The sequence below is a fragment of the Phyllobates terribilis genome, unplaced genomic scaffold (assembly GCF_046119375.1).
Source record: "Phyllobates terribilis strain yellow unplaced genomic scaffold, ASM4611937v1 Scaffold_7__3_contigs__length_470593459, whole genome shotgun sequence".
In the NCBI taxonomy this organism is placed as follows: Eukaryota; Metazoa; Chordata; class Amphibia; order Anura; family Dendrobatidae; genus Phyllobates; species Phyllobates terribilis.
The window spans coordinates 11,027,296-11,044,129 of record NW_027362767.1 but is presented as its reverse complement, the minus strand read 5'-3'; the positions used below and the strand labels follow the sequence as shown (position 1 = coordinate 11,044,129).

General features: G+C 49.6%; 1 protein-coding gene across 1 annotated transcript in view; it reads left to right on the top strand.

Annotated features, from left to right (window-relative positions):
• Nucleotides 1–13,047, top strand: part of DIO2 (iodothyronine deiodinase 2) — a 106,255-nt gene extending 93,208 nt beyond the window's left edge. The window contains exon 2 of the mRNA XM_073638148.1: nucleotides 11,168–13,047. Within this exon, the coding sequence (XP_073494249.1) occupies nucleotides 11,168–11,728 (561 nt within the window). The 3' untranslated portion in view covers nucleotides 11,729–13,047. The remainder of the gene's footprint in view (nucleotides 1–11,167) is intronic.
• The last annotated feature ends 3,787 nt before the right edge of the window (nucleotides 13,048–16,834 follow it).

Genomic DNA, 16,834 nt, shown 5'->3' with positions numbered 1-16,834 from the left:
GTCTGGTATACTGCCTTCCTACAGGCAGATGATGGGGGCAGCGTGTGCTGTACAGTGGGCCCTGTAATGTCTGGTATACTGCCTTCCTACAGGCAGATGATGGAGGCAGCGTGTGCTGTACAGTGGACCCTGTAATGCCTGGTATACTGCCTTCCTACAGGCAGATGATGGGGGCAGCGTGTGCTGTACAGTGGACCCTGTAATGCCTGACATACTGCCTTCCTACAGGCAGATGATGGAGGCAGCGTGTGCTGTACAGTGGGCCCTGTAATGTCTGGTATACTGCCTTCCTACAGGCAGATGATGGGGGCAGCGTGTGCTGTACAGTGGGCTCTGTAATGTCTGGTATACTGCCTTCCTACAGGCAGATGATGGAGGCAGCGTGTGCTGTACAGTGGGCTCTGTAATGCCTGGTATACTGCCTTCCTACAGGCTGATGATGGGGGCAGCGTGTGCTGTACAGTGGACCCTGTAATGTCTGGTATACTGCCTTCCTACAGGCTGATGATGGGGGCAGCGTGTGCTGTACAGTGGACCCTGTAATGTCTGGTATACTGCCTTCCTACAGGCAGATGATGGGGGCAGCGTGTGCTGTACAGTGGACCCTGTAATGTCTGGTATACTGCCTTCCTACAGGCAGATGATGGGGGCAGCGTGTGCTGTACAGTGGGTCCTGTAATGTCTGGTATACTGCCTTCCTACAGGCAGATGATGGGGGCAGCGTGTGCTGTACAGTGGGCTCTGTAATGCCTGGTATACTGCCTTCCTACAGGCAGATGATGGGGGCAGCGTGTGCTGTACAGTGGACCCTGTAATGTCTGGTATACTGCCTTCCTACAGGCAGATGATGGGGGCAGCGTGTGCTGTACAGTGGGCCCTGTAATGTCTGGTATACTGCCTTCCTACAGGCAGATGATGGAGGCAGCGTGTGCTGTACAGTGGGCCCTGTAATGTCTGGTATACTGCCTTCCTACAGGCAGATGATGGGGGCAGCGTGTGCTGTACAGTGGGTCCTGTAATGTCTGGTATACTGCCTTCCTACAGGCAGATGATGGAGGCAGCGTGTACTGTACAGTGGGCCCTGTAATGCCTGGTATACTGCCTTCCTACAGGCGCATGATAGTGACAACGTGTAATGCACAGACGGCCCCATATCCAGGGCAGTGGAGTCGGAAAGCCAAACCTCCGACTCCTCAATTTTCCTGACTTCCGACTCCAACTTCACAGCACTGCCTCACTACGGAGCGTGTACATAAAGTGCAGCACAGATTCATCTCAACTAAAAGCCCAGATCCTGAACTCAGGAATAGAACAGACATTCATAGGACATTTCACAACTTTCCCAAATTCTTTTGAAAACATTTAGGCTGCGTTTTCGCGTTCTTTTTTCCGCTTGGAAATGCACCAAAAACGCTAGGTAATCCGTGTGCCAGCTAATGCAATGACAATCCTGATGTGCAGTGCGCATTACCAGGAATTTTCCTGTCAGGATTGTCATTGTGTTTAAATCTGCAGCATGTGAATTATTTGTTCTTTTCTGCAGCGTTTTTCACCCATAGACTTGAATGGAGTCAGTCAAATTGACAGCAAAAATGCAGGTATAAAAATATTAGCGGACTTGTTGCTGCAGATGTTTGCTGCGTATTTGACTGACTCAAGTCAAGTAAGTGAGTCAAAAACGTGGCAAAAACGCGCAAAGAATTGCCCGTGGGAGACTACTCCTCCCATCATCTGACTGCCGCTCCTGCTGACAATAGTGGGAACAGGTGCGGCTGAGGGAAGAAGTAGTCTCCTCAGCCGGCGCCTGTGCGCTGTTAAAAAAATAAATAAAAATCAATCAATCAATATTAAAATAAAAAACACCTTATTCTCATCTGTGCGCTGTACCCAGAGTGTCCCATGGCGATCTGATCACCCAGCAATACACTGACGGGAGCGCGATCGCTCCCAGCAGTGTATAGCGCAGAGCTGCTGGGATGCAGTTCACCAGAGTTCATCAGCTGAGATCTTCGGCGACCTCACTTACGTGTGAATATTCTTACGCAACACTGAGGCAGTAAGTGAGGTCATCGAAGCTCTCAGCTGATGGAACTCAAGAGACCTCAGTCCTTCAGCTCAACACTATACAGTGATAGGAGTGATTACACTTATTTCAGTGTATACAGTGCTGTCTTCTACAGCAGTCACATCACTGATTGCTGATGCGGCTGCTGTAGAAGTGATCGTCGTTAGACACTGGGATTACATCATGACAGCGGACAGGTGAGGGATATGGTTGTTTTTTTTGTTTCTTACAGGAGACTAGGGCATCGGGGATTGGGCGTTTTAAATAAAAGATTAATCCATGTGGAATTTTATTTAACATAAAAAACTTTTTTCTAGCCGTGTCTTTATTTCAAAAACCTTACTACGGGGTTAGTAATGGGGGTGTCTTATAGATGCCCCCATTACTAACCTGGGCTTGATGTCAGCTGTCAATACAAGGCTGACATGAACCCCAACCCTATTACCCCACTTGCCACTGCACCAGGGCAATTGGGAAGAGCGGAGGCTAATCTCCAGATTTGGCACATCTTATGGATGCGCCAGTTCTGGGGCCTCTGAGACCTGATATTATTAGCCTCGGAGGGGCTAGTATCCATGGCTCCTTCCCTGGCTATTAATATCAGCCCGCAGCTGTCTGCCTAGCCTTTGCTGGTTAGATTTTATAGGGGGACCCTACTTCAATTTTTTTCTGGGGTCCCCCTGTAATCTAGCCAGTAAAGGCTAAGCAAACAGCTGAGCTACTAATATCAGCTCCCAGCAGTCGGTTTTCCCTCTACTGGTTATGAAAATGACGCGGGAGCCCACGCCATTTTTTTTTATTTTAGGCTCATTTGTGCCCATGATACAGACGTAACAGCACTTTGGACGCAGCATATTTTTTTTATTGAGCGCAGGTAAATCTACATGTGTTCACTGAACCATGTGGATTTACCGCATTCAATACATTTTAGTGTTCAAATTTCTGTTGCGGAGACTAGCCACTCCGCAAGTGAATTTGACATGCTGCAGTCCTGAAAGACGTGCCGGATGTCACTGTCCACGGGTGATCTGCAACCTCAGATGCACGCATAGTGGACATGGGATTTCTATGCTGTAACATCTGGCCGCTGCAGGTTTGACGCTTCATAAACACGCATCTTCAAACCCGCCGCATTTCCTGATCGTGGGCACATACCCAAACCCATCCGCAGCATGTCAATTTCTGTAGCGTGCTGCAGATTTTGACCGATTTGAAATGTCATTACATCCGGTGGATGCGCATGTATTGACAAAACAAGTACAGCATTAGAACACAGCTAAAATACGCTGTGTCCAAAGCGCTGCTGATTGCTGATCGTGGGGATGTAGCGGCTAACCAGACAGCTGTGAGCTGTTATTAATAGCCAGGGAACATGTTGGCCTAATGAGCCTTTCCTAGGCTAAAAATAGCAACTCTCAGCTGCCCCAGAAATGACATGAATGGGAATTAATACTAATTGGATTAGGGTTTACGAGATTTGTTGTCGTTGACACCAAGCCCTTTGTTTAGTGATGAAAAGGTGTCAACCAAACACCCTCATTACTAAACAAACCTGTAAGTAAAGAGTTAGATAAACACACAGAGTAAAACACTTTATTTGAAATACAACAGACACCTTCTTTAATAATTTAAATTAACCAGTATACTCACCCCAGGTCTGACGGTAATCCAAGGGTTAAAGGGATGTCCCAGGTTTTGGTTTTTTTTTTTCAAATATGTTTATTGAGATCCAAAAGTGCATTCATTGCTGTACAAAATCGCATCAAAATCGCGATAAAACACACATTTTTGCAGCAGCGTGTTTGCTGCCAAGAGATGCAGAAATTTCTGCAATCAAATCCTGAACATGCGCACATACCCTTACAGCACATTCTGCATTGAACTACTGAACCCACGTTATTATATACACTGCTCAAAAAAATAAAGAGAACACTCAAATAACACATCCTAGATCTGAATGATGAAATCTTCTCATTGAATACTTTGTTCTGTAGAAAGCTGAATGTGCTGACAACAAAATTACACAAAAATCATCAATGGAAATCACATTTATTAACCAATGGGGGCCTGGATTTGGAGTCACCCCCAAAATTAAAGTGGAAAAACACTCTACAGGCTGATCCAACTTTGATGTAATGTCCTTAAAACAAGTCAAAATGAGGCTCAGTATTGTGTGTGGCCTCCACGTGCCTGTATGACCTCCCTACAACACCTGGGCATGCTCCTGATGAGGCTGAGTATTGTGTGTGGCCTCCACGTGCCTGTATGACCTCCCTACAACACCTGGGCATGCTCCTGATGAGGCTGAGTATTGTGTGTGGCCTCCACATGCCTGTATGACTTCCCTACAACGCCTGGGCATGCTCCTGATGAGGCTGAGTATTGTGTGTGGCCTCCACGTGCCTGTATGACCTCCCTACAACGCCTGGGCATGCTCCTGATGAGGCTGAGTATTGTGTGTGGCCTCCACGTGCCTGTATGACCTCCCTACAACGCCTGGGCATGCTCCTGACGAGGCTGAGTATTGTGTGTGGCCTCCACGTGCCTGTATGACCTCCCTACAACACCTGGGCATGCTCCTGATGAGGCTGAGTATTGTGTGTGGCCTCCACGTGCCTGTATGACCTCCCTACAACGCCTGGGCATGCTCCTGATGAGGTTGCGGATGATCTCCTGTGGGATCTCCTCCCAGACCTGGACTAAAGCATCCGCCAACTCCTGGACAGTCTGTGGTGCAACGTGACGTTGGTGGATGGAGCGAGACATGATGTCCCAGATGTGCTCAATCGGATTCAGGTCTGGGGAGCGGGCGGGCCAGTCCATAGCTTCAATGCCTTCATCTTGCAGGAGCTGCTGACACACTCCAGCCACATGAGGTCTGGCATTGTCCTGCATTAGGAGGAACCCAGGGCCAACCGCACCAGCATATGGTCTCACAAGGGGTCTGAGGATCTCATCTCGGTACCTAATGGCAGTCAGGCTACCTCTGGCGAGCACATGGAGGGCTGTGCGGCCCTCCAAAGAAATGCGACCCCACACCATTACTGACCCACTGCCAAACAGGTCATGCTGAAGGATGTTGCAGGCAGCAGATCGCTCTCCACGGCGTCTCCAGACTCTGTCACATCTGTCACATGTGCTCAGTGGGAACCTGCTTTCATCTGTGAAGAGCACAGGGCGCCAGTGGTGACTTTGCCAATCCTGGTGTTCTGTGGCAAATGTCAAGCGTCCTGCACTGTGTTGGGCTGTGAGCACAACCCCCATCTGTGGACGTCGGGCCCTCATACCACCCTCATGGAGCCGGTTTCTAACAGTTTGTGCAGACACATGCATATTTGTGGCCTGCTGGAGGTCATTTTGCAGGGCACTGGCAGTGCTCCTCCTGTTTCTACTTGCACAAAGGTGGAGGTAGTGGTCCTGCTGCTGGGTTGTTGCCCTCCTACGGCCCCCTCCACGTCTCCTGGTGTACTGGCCTGTCTCCTGGTAGCGCCTCCAGCCTCTGGACACTGCGCTGACAGACACAGCAAACCTTCTTGCCACAGCTCGCATTGATGTTCCATCCTGGAAGAGCTGCACTACCTGAGCAACTTCTGTGGGTTGTAGAGTCCGTCTCATGCTACCACGAGTGTGAAAGCACAACCAACATTCAAAAGTGACCAAAACATCAGCCAGAAAGCATTGGTACTGTGATGTGGTCTGTGGTCCCCACCTGCAGAACCCCTCCTTTATTGAGTGTGTCTTGATAATTGCCAATAATTTCCATCTATTGTCTATTCCATTTGCACAACAGCATGTGAAATTGATTGTCAATCAGTGTTGCTTCCTAAGTGGACAGTTTGATTTCACAGAAGTTTGATTTACTTGGAGTTATTTTCTGTTGTTTAAGTGTTCCCTATATTTTTTTGAGCAGTGTATTTTAGAAGTCAGCCCATTTTATCCCGGCTTCAACTCCACCAAAATGGTCACCGACTCCACAGCCCTACCCGTAACGCCTGGTATACTGCCGTTCTACAGGTGGACGATGGGGCAGTGTGCGCAGCACAGAAAGCCCCGTAACATCTGTCACCCAGACTCATCTACCTACACGTGGGAACCAGTAGTGTAAAACATTAATAATATGTTCTGCATTGATGAGAGCTCTGGCCTCAGCCTTAATACACGGAATTATATCCGCACAGTTGGAGCCAATTAAAGGCCACGTTTCCACGTCCACAGCTAATAATAAGACTATTGTGGAGAGAAACGGCTCAGACTATTGCCAATACAGAACACAGACACACGCAGCAGAGATTTAATAGCAGTCTGACAGATGAGCGGCGGCCACCTACCCCACTGACATACACACTGACCCATGATCAGCGGCAGCCTACCCCACTGACATACACACTGACCCATGATCAGCGGCAGCCTATCCCACTGAAATACACACTGAACCATGATCAGCGGCAGCCTACCCCACTGACATACACACTGACCCATGATCGGCGGCTGCCTACCCCACTGACATACACACTGACCAATGATCAGCGGCAGCCTACCCCACTGACATACACACTGACCCATGATCAGCGGCAGCCTACCCCACTGAAATACACACTGAACCATGATCAACGGCAGCCTACCCCACTGACATACACACTTATGATCAGTGGCAGCCTAACCCACTGACATACACACTGACGGATGATCAGCAGCAGCCTACACCACTGACATACACACTGATCCATGATCGGCGGCTGCCTACCCCACTGACATACACACTGACCCATGAACAGCGTCAGCCTACCCCACTGACATACTGACCCATGGTCAGTGGCAGCCTACCCCACTGACATACACTGACCCATGGTCAGTGGCAGCCTACCCCACTGACATACACTGACCCATGATCAGCGGCAGCCTACCCCACTGACATACACACTGACCCATGGTCAGCGGCAGCCTACCCCACTGACATACACTGACCCATGATCAGCGGCAGCCTACCCCACCGACATACACTGACCCATGATCAGTGGCAGCCTACCCCACTGACATACACTGACCCATGGTCAGTGGCAGCCTACCCCACTGACATACACACTGACCCATGGTCAGTGGCAGCCTACCCCACTGAGATACACTGACCCATGATCAGCGGCAGCCTACCCCACTGACATACACTGACCCATGGTCAGTGGAAGCCTACCCCACTGACATACACTGACCCATGATCAGCGGCAGCCTACCCCACTGACATACACTGACCCATAGTCAGCGGCAGCCTACCCCACTGACATACACTGACCCATGGTCAGCGGCAGCCTACCCCACTGACATACACTGACCCATGGTCAGCGGCAGCCTACCCCACTGACATACACTGACCCATGGTCAGCGGCAGCCTACCCCACTGACATACACACTTATGATCAGTGGCAGCCTAACCCACTGACATACACACTGACGGATGATCAGCGGCAGCCTACCCCACTGACATACACACAGGATAAAGGCCGTCACAGATCTCACCTGGAGCCACTTATCCCCAGAAGGAACAAAATATTTGATGTTTTTTACCTGCCACATTAGAGAGCATTTGATTTGCACAATCCTCTTAAGAATTGGTGACCTGTTCATTTATCTGATTGGTGGGGTGGCAGCCCCCCACATACCTGAAATTGATGGCCTTTCCTATGGATCCGTCAGCGGACGAATAGGCGCCATGTACAGAGTGCAGTTTAGAAGCCACTGATTGTTTTGTGGCCGCTGCCACGTACGGCTGTATATCAGCCATACAAGTGATTATCTGACTGATGGGATTCTTCTGATGGCTGGGTCCCAGGCAGCGATCGGCTGCACCCTGACATGACTGAAATGCTTAAAGCGCCTGTCAGCAGGATTGTGCTCAGTAAACCACATACACTGTCAGGTGGGTGACATTACACTGATTAATATGATACCTTGGTTGATGAAATCCGTCCTGTGGTTCTTGTGTAATCTTTACTTTCAGTTTGGAGATAATGATATGCTCGTGCTCCGGGGTGACCTGTGGGGGGCGCTCTATCTGATGCTCCGGGGTGGCCTGTGAGGGGCGCTCTATCTGATGCTCCGGGGTGACCTGTGGTGGGCGCTCTATCTGGTGCTCCGGGGTGACCTGTGGGGGGCGCTCTATCTGATGCTCCGGGGCGGCCTGTGGGGGGCGCTCTATCTGGTGCTCTGCTTACATATTCATCTGCATGCTGTTATGGCAGCTCACTGATCGTTCACTGACCTGCCTCCTATTACCTAGCCCTGCACTACTAAATGAATTATGTAAAATTAAGAGGCCGGTCAGTGAACGATCAGTGAGCTGTCATAAGAGTATACAGATGAATATGTAAGCAGAGCACCAGATAGAACGCCGCAATGAAGCATGAGCATATCATTATTTCCAAACTGAAAGTAAAGATTACACAAAAACCACAGGACAGATTTCATCAATCAAGGCATCATATTCATCAGTGAAATGTCGCCCACCAGACAGTGTATGTGGTTTACTGAGCACAATCCTGCTGACAGGTGCGCTTTAAATATGATTCAGGAGCAGGGTCGGACTGGCCTGGCGGGGTACCGGGGAAATCCCCAGTGGGCCCTTTCTGCAGAGGAGAGGGGAAAGAAGAGATGTAAAAAAAAAAAAAGCCTGCGGTTTTAAGGAGCATGGGCCCTTTAAAAGCGCAGGCAGAGTATATGCAGGGACGCACGCACAGGGCGTTCATTGCTGAACTGCCGCGGCGCATGTCCCCCTGAAGCTCAGCTCAGCTGAGTGTCCAACGTCGCTGGTGTATGACGTCATCGTCTTGCGCCTGCTGCGAACGGCGCACGCAAGTCAGCTGCCAGCCTCTGCTACGAGCGCGCACGATCTAAGTAGAGGACACCCCACAGCGCCGGGAGTGCAGGAAGGTAAGAGGAATGTTTTTTGTTTTCTTTTCTGTGTAAATGCAGAATGGAATGGGGGCCTGGATGGACACATGGGGGGGCTTGGATCACGGACACATGGGGGGGGGCCTGGATGGACACATGGGGGAGCCTGGATAGACACATGGGGGGACCTGGATCATGGACACAAGGGGGAGCCTGGATGGACAAATGGGGGGCCTGGATCATGGGGAGCCTGAATGGACACATGGGGGGGCCTGGATGGACACATGGGGGTGCCTGAATCATGGACACAATGGGGGGAAATATGGGAGTGGGGGGCTGGACACATGGGGACCTGGATGGATACATGGGGTCCTGGACGGATATATGGGGGGGCAAGCTGGACACATGGGGGCCTGGATGGATATTTTGGGGGGGCAGGCTTGGACATTGGGGCCATGATGGATATATGGGGGGGCAGGCTGGACACAGGGGGGGCCAGAATAGATATTTAGGGGGGGGGGGCAGGATGGACACATGGGGGGCTAGGGTGGATATATGGGGGGCAGGATTGATATATGAAGGGGAGCAGGATGGATATATTGATGGGGGGCTAGGATGGATATATGGGGGGCAGGATGGATATATTGATGGGGGACTAGGATGGATATATGTGGGGGCAGGCTGGACACATGGGGGGGCAGGCTGGACACATGGGGGGCTAGGATGGATATATGGGGGGCAGGATGGATATATTGATGGGGGCTAGGATGGATATATTGATGGGGGGCTAGGATGGATATATTGATGGGGGGCTAGGATGGATATATGGGGGGCAGGATGGATATATTGATGGGGGACTAGGATGGATATATGGGGGGCAGGATGGATATATGGGGGGCAGGATGGACACATGGGGGACTAGGATGGATATATGGGGGGCAGGATGGATATGGGGGGCAGGATGGACACATGGGGGGCTAGGATGGATATATGGGGGGCAGGATGGATATATGGGGGGGCAGGCTGGACACATGGGGGGCTAGGATGGATATATGGGGGCAGAATGGATATATGGGGGGCAGGATGGATATATGGGGGGGCAGGCTGGACACATGGGGGGCTAGGATGGATATATGGGGGCAGGATGGATATATGGGGTGGCAGGATGAATATATTGGTGGGGGGGCAGGATGGATATATGGGGGCAAGATGAATATATTGGTGGGGGGGCAGGCTGGACACATGGAGGGCTAGGATGGATACATTGGGGGGCAGGATGGATATATGGGGGCAGGATGAATATATTGGTGGGGGGGCAGGCTGGACACATGGAGGGCTAGGATGGATACATTGGGGGGCAGGATGGATATATTGGGGGGGCAGGCTGGACACATGGGGGGCTAGGATGGATATAGGGGGGGCAGGATGGATATATTGGTGGGGGGGCAGGCTGGACACATGGGGGGCCAGGATAGATATAATAGGGGGCAGGTTGGACACATGGGGAGCTAGGATGGATATATTGGTGGGGGGGCTAGGATGGATATCTTGGTATGGGGGCCAGGATTGATATATGAAGGGGGGCAGGATGGATATATTGATGGGGGGCTAGGATGGATATATTGATGGGGGGCTAGGATGGATATATGAGGGGGCAGGATGGATATATTGGGGGGCAGGCTGGACACATGGGAGGCTAGGATGGATATATGGGGGCTACGATGGACATATTGTTGGGGGGGCAGGATGGACAGATGGGGGCCAAGATGGATATATGGGGGGCCAGGATGGATATATGGGGGGCAGGCTGGACACATGGGGGCCAGGATGGATATATTTTATACCGACTCCACCAAAATGGACACCAACTCCACGACTCTGACTCCACAGCCCTGCCAGACACGCTAGTCCGACCCTGTTCAGGAGTGAAGTGTTCATATAAAACTTAACTACAATCACTAGGGAGGCACAATGTAAAACTGGTGAGAGGGAAGAATAGATGCAACCTCCAAAATATAAATGTACTAAAAGAGTAGTATTGATAGAAATCTATCCTAAGATGAAAAAGGAAAGAGAATAAGGGCTGCGGCGCTTCTCTTGCCCTCAGTCTTCCAGGTTGTTATCTTGTACTGTCATTTGCATTCACCTTTTTGTTCCTCAGTTTCTTCTACCTTTACACTACATGTTACTGACGGTCATCACTTCTCTCATTTTCTGTAGGTGAAGTTAGGAGGAGACGCACCAAACTCCAGTGTCATCCATGTGTCCAGCAAGAAAGCAAGTAGCGTCTCGGCAAAACCAGGGGCACCATGCAACCTTCTAGACTTTGCCAGCTCTGAGCGCCCCTTGGTGGTCAATTTTGGATCAGCCACATGACCCCCCTTCATAAGCCAGCTGTCAGTCTTCAGCAAGCTGGTGGAGGAGTTTTCCAATGTAGCAGATTTCCTTCTGGTCTACATTGATGAAGCTCATCCCTCTGATGGCTGGGCTGCTCCCGGTGTGGGCTCTTATGAAGTAAAAAAACACAGAAACCAAGAAGACCGATGTGCTGCAGCTAACAAACTCCAGGAAAAATACTCCCTCCCGCCACAGTGCCAGGTGGTTGCTGACTGTATGGACAATAATGCCAATGTTGCCTATGGTGTCTCCTTTGAAAGAGTATGCATCGTGCAAAGGCAAAAAATTGTATATCTTGGAGGTAAAGGACCTTTCTTCTATAACCTCCACGAAGTGCAGCAGTGGCTGGAACAGACGTTTGGGGACAGAAGGCTGAACGGTTAAGTGGTCACGGCGGCTGAAGAAACCATTCCGGAGGATGACCCGATGCACGGCCATTTGTGGAACACTCGTTGACGCGATATTTCAGACATTTGACTTGGGAAATGAACACATGAAAACGACCACACTACAAGAAGTCACAATCCAGATGTGTGACATTAGCCTCACTGTGACCCCATCTCTGGCAGACCTCAAACCGCTGATCCCTCCTGTTCTACAGCAATACACAGCAGTATCAGCAGAACAGAGGAAGGCAAGAAGGGAAAGACATCAAAGAAGCCCCATCTGACAGCTGTTGTAGAGACGAGTGGCCTTCCCATGTTCCTGGAAAACAGCGACATCGAGAAGGAAGAGGGAGAAGCAGCAGGAGCCTCCTATCGAGTATTTATGACTTCACTCTTCAGGTGGACCTCATCCAGCCTATTTCAGATAATTTATTGTGTTTTCATGAGTCGGCAGCATCCACACAGTTACCTCACGACGTATGCGCTCCCAGGAGCAATGATCTGCACGCTCCTCGCTGGTAGTTTATTATTATTTTGGAGGAAGTTGGAGTCTTACTAATTGTTAGTGTGGAACATGTTAGGTACACCGCCATAAATAACCTCCCATGTGCTCTGATTCCCACAAGATGACATTTCCGCCACCAATTAAGACACCACCATTAGGCAAGGTTTTGACAGGTGATGTTGAGATTAAACACTGGTCCTATCTTAATGGCCCGGGTTTAGTACTGAGGGCTCACACATAGGGCTGCACAGATCTCAGGGGCCCTGGCAGATAGAAATAAAAATGACAACATGCAGATTTACATCATAGACTTCCATTTCTGCAAACGTATTAATGGTCGGGGTTCAATGTCACATCTTAAAACAAGTCTGTAAAGCAGGGATCAAAAGCAGCTGATATACCCTCCTTTGTGAGGTTTCACCTTTTGTTGAGCCTTTAAAATACTATCAAGTGACCCCCACAGAGCGACTGCATTAAAGGGAATCTGTCCGTGATCGTCCCTCCTGAGCCGTCTATATGGCATGTAGGTCCTAGGAAGCTGAATAAAGTGACACCTTCATATCTGCGATCTGATGTCTTATTCCAGAGGAATCCACATTTTTCTTAATGTAAATGAAGTGCTAGGATCGATGGGCCGGACCATAGATCTTCCTGAGATTCTACCTCCAAAGCTTATTTTAAATGAAAGGGGGCGTTACCAGTGTGAGACATGCAATGACTGACAGTCCACTCTCCTTATTTACATGTCTCACCCTGGTAACGCCCCCTCAGGGAGATCTATGTCCGGCCCATAGATCTTAACACTTCATTTACATATTAAGAAAAATGTGGATTCCTCTGGAATAAGACATTGGCTCACAAATACAGTGGGGAAAATAACTATTAGATCCACTGCCGATTTTGCAAGTTTTCCCACCTACAAAGAATGGAGAGATCTGTAATTTTTATCGTAGGTCGCTTCACCTGTGAGAGACAGAATCTAAAAAATAAAATCCAGAAAACCTCATTGTATGATTTTTACATAATTAATTTGCATTTTATTGCATGAAATAAGTATTTGATACAATAGAAAAAAATAAGTTAATATTTGGTGCAGAAACCTTTGTTTGCAATTCCAGAGGTCAGACGTTTCCTGTAGTTCTTGACCCGGTTTGGACACACTGCGGCAGGGATTTTGGCCTCCTCCTCCATACAGATCTTCACCAGATCATTCAGGTTTCGGGGCTGTCGCTGGGCAACATTGAGTTTCAGCTCTCTCCAAAGGTTTTCTATTAATTCAGGTCTGGAGACTGGCTAGGCCACTCCAGGGCCTTGAAATGATTCTTACGGAGCCATTCCTTAGTTGTCCTAGCTGTGTGTTTTGGATGATTGTCATGATTGAACCAGCCACGACCCTTCTTCAATGCTCTTAATGTGGGAAGGAGGTTGTGGCCAAAATCTTGCGATACATGACCCCATCCATCCTTCCTTCAACATGTTGCAATCGTCCTGTCCCCTTTGCAGAAAAACACCATCAAAGTATGACGGTCTCCCCCACCATGCTTCACGGTTGGGACAGTGTTCTTGGGGTTGTACTTATCCTTCTTCTTCCTCTAAACACGTTGAGTGGAGTTGATACCAAAAAGTTCTATTTTGGTCTCATCTGACCACTTGACCTTCTCCCATGCCTCCTCTGGATCATCCACATGGTCATTGGCAAACTTCAAACGGGCCTGGACATGTGCTGGCGTGAGCAGGGGGACCTTACGTGCCCTGCAGGATTTTAATCCATGACAGCGTAGTGTGTTACTAATGGTAATGTTTGAGACTGTTGTCCCAGCTCTCTTCAGGTCATTGACCAGGCACTGCTGTGTAGTTCTGGGCTAATTCTTGACCTTTGTTAGAACCATCCTTACCCCACGAGGCGAGATCCTGCATAGAGCCCCAGACTGAAGAAGATTGACAGTCATCTTGTGCTTCTCCGATTTTCTAATAATTGTGGCAACTGTTGTTGCCTTCTCACAAAGCTGCTTGCCTATTGTCCTGTAGCCCATCCAAGGCTTGTGCAGGTCTACAATTTTGTCCCTGGTGTTCTTAGACAGCTGTTTGGTCTTGGCCATGGTGGAGAGGTTGAAGTGTGATTGATTGTGTTGACAGGTGTCTTTTATACAGGTAACGAGGTCAAACTTCTGCAAATAATACAGGTAATGAGTGCAGAGTTGGAGGGCTTCTTAAAGTAAAACTAGCAGGTCTGTGAGAGCCAGAATTCTTGCTGGTTGTTAGGTGATCAAATACTTATTTCATGCAATAAAATGCAAATTAATTATGTAAAAATCATACAATGGGATTTTCTGGATTTTATTTTTTAGATTGTCTCTCACAGGTGAAGTGACCTACATTAAAAATTACAGACCTCTCCATTCTTTGTAGGTGGGAAAACTTACAGAATCGGCAGTGGATCTAATACTTATTTTCCCCAGTGTATTAAGGTGCCATTTTATTCAGCTTCGTATGGCCTGTGGCCATATAGACGACTCAAGAGGGATGCTCACTGACATCCCTTTAATGACATGGCTGCATGGTATTAGATGGGAGTATGTGATACTGGACCTCTAGAATCATCTGGTGGAGCGAGGAGAGACACAGTGGTAACGTAGGGCAATGTAATACATCTGTGCTGAGCTGCCATTAGCTATGTGATATAATGAGCTGTTCAGAGTTTGCTTCATTCAGTCTCATCGCCCTCCAGGAATTGACATGATAGTGGACTATAAACTCTTCATTATGAATGATAATACATAGCTTTACATTGCTTGCCAATGACAGGAGCATAGTGCCTAGTCTGAAGATGATGGATTACTTCTGCAGGTTACTAATCCCATGCTTCCCGACCATGGTTCCTTGTAATTTGCAAAAGCTTCGGGAACGCTTAGATAGGGCAGGATCAGCAAGGAATGGCTGGTCCTAATGAAGAGGGAAGTCTTATTCCACATTATAACAAGTACCTCAGCAATGCATGTGCCCACCGAGGGTAAAAGAGTGGAAAGAAATGAGTGGTGGGTGGAGGAAAGGAGTGAGCTCCCGTGTAGACGCCAGGCACTCACCTCCATGTTCTACAGCTCGATCTCATGCTTGCAGATAATTCCCAGCCATCCTGACATGATCCTTCTTTCTGCCTCATCCTTCTCACCCTGCAGACAGATATGGAGGGGTGACTGCTCTATACAGTGGGGGGTGACAGCCGCACTGCCTCATTGTATGTGACTACTGCAGATCATGTACTGTAGCTCATTCTCAGCGTATACACTTTCCATCCAGGGATAAAGGCTTTTTGTTTGCTGCCCGGTGATATCAGCAGTTACTGACTCTCTGTGCCGTATATTGTGCTGTATTCATATTCTGTTGTACTGTAGCGCGACATGTCAGCTCTCTATCCATATACCTGCGCAAGGTGGATGGACGGAGAAACACGGAAGCCTGGCTGTTACAGGTGCAGGACTGAAGGAAAACTATGTGGATTTGTGCCTGGAAGTGATGAGCATGCTCACATGGATGTACTTCGTCATTTACAGTTTTATACGACATTTTGATGTCACTTGAACCTGGTATGATGTAATCACCAAAGGTGTCTTGATACGTAACAGTCACATCGGCTGCGGCCTGCAGCACCAGTGCCACCATCACCAGTGCCTCCAGCATCGGTGCTACCATCACCAGTGCCACCATCACTAGTGCCTCCAGCACCAATGCCACTAGCACCAGTGCCACCATCACCAGTGCCGCCAGCATCGGTGCTACCATCACCAGTGCCACCATCACTAGTGCCACTAGCACCAGTGCCTCCAGTGCCACCATCACCAGTGCCACCATCTCCAGTGCCTCCAGCACCAATGCCACCATCACCAGTGCCACCATCACCAGTGCCTCCAGCACCAATGCCACCATCACCAGTGCCACCATCACCAGTGCCTTCAGCACCAATGCCACTATCACCAGTGCCTCCAGCACCAGTGCCACCATCACCAGTGCCTACAGCACTAGTGCCTCCAGCACCGGTGCTACCATCACCAGTGCCACCATCACTAGTGCCTTCAGCACCAATGCCACCATCACCAGTGCCACCATCACCAGTGCCTTCAGCACCAATGCCACTATCACCAGTGCCACCATCTCCAGTGCCACCATCTCCAGTGCCACCATCACCAGTGCCTCCAGCACCAGTGCCACCATCACCAGTGCCTCCAGCACCAGTGCCTCCAGCACCAGTGCCACCATCACCAGTGCCTTCAGCACCAATGCCACCATCACCAGTGCCACCATCACCAGTGCCACCATCACCAGTGCCTCCAGCACCAGTGCTACCATCACCAGTGCCACCATCACCAGTGCCACCATCACCGGTGCCTCCAGCACCGGTGCTACCATCACCAGTGCCACCATCACTAGTGCCTTCAGCACCAATGCCACCATCACCAGTGCCACCATCACCAGTGCCTTCAGCACCAATGCCACTATCACCAGTGCCACCATCTCCAGTGCCACCATCTCCAGTGCCACCATCACCAGTGCCTCCAGCACCAGTGCCACCATCACCAGTGCCTCCAGCACCAGTGCCTCCAG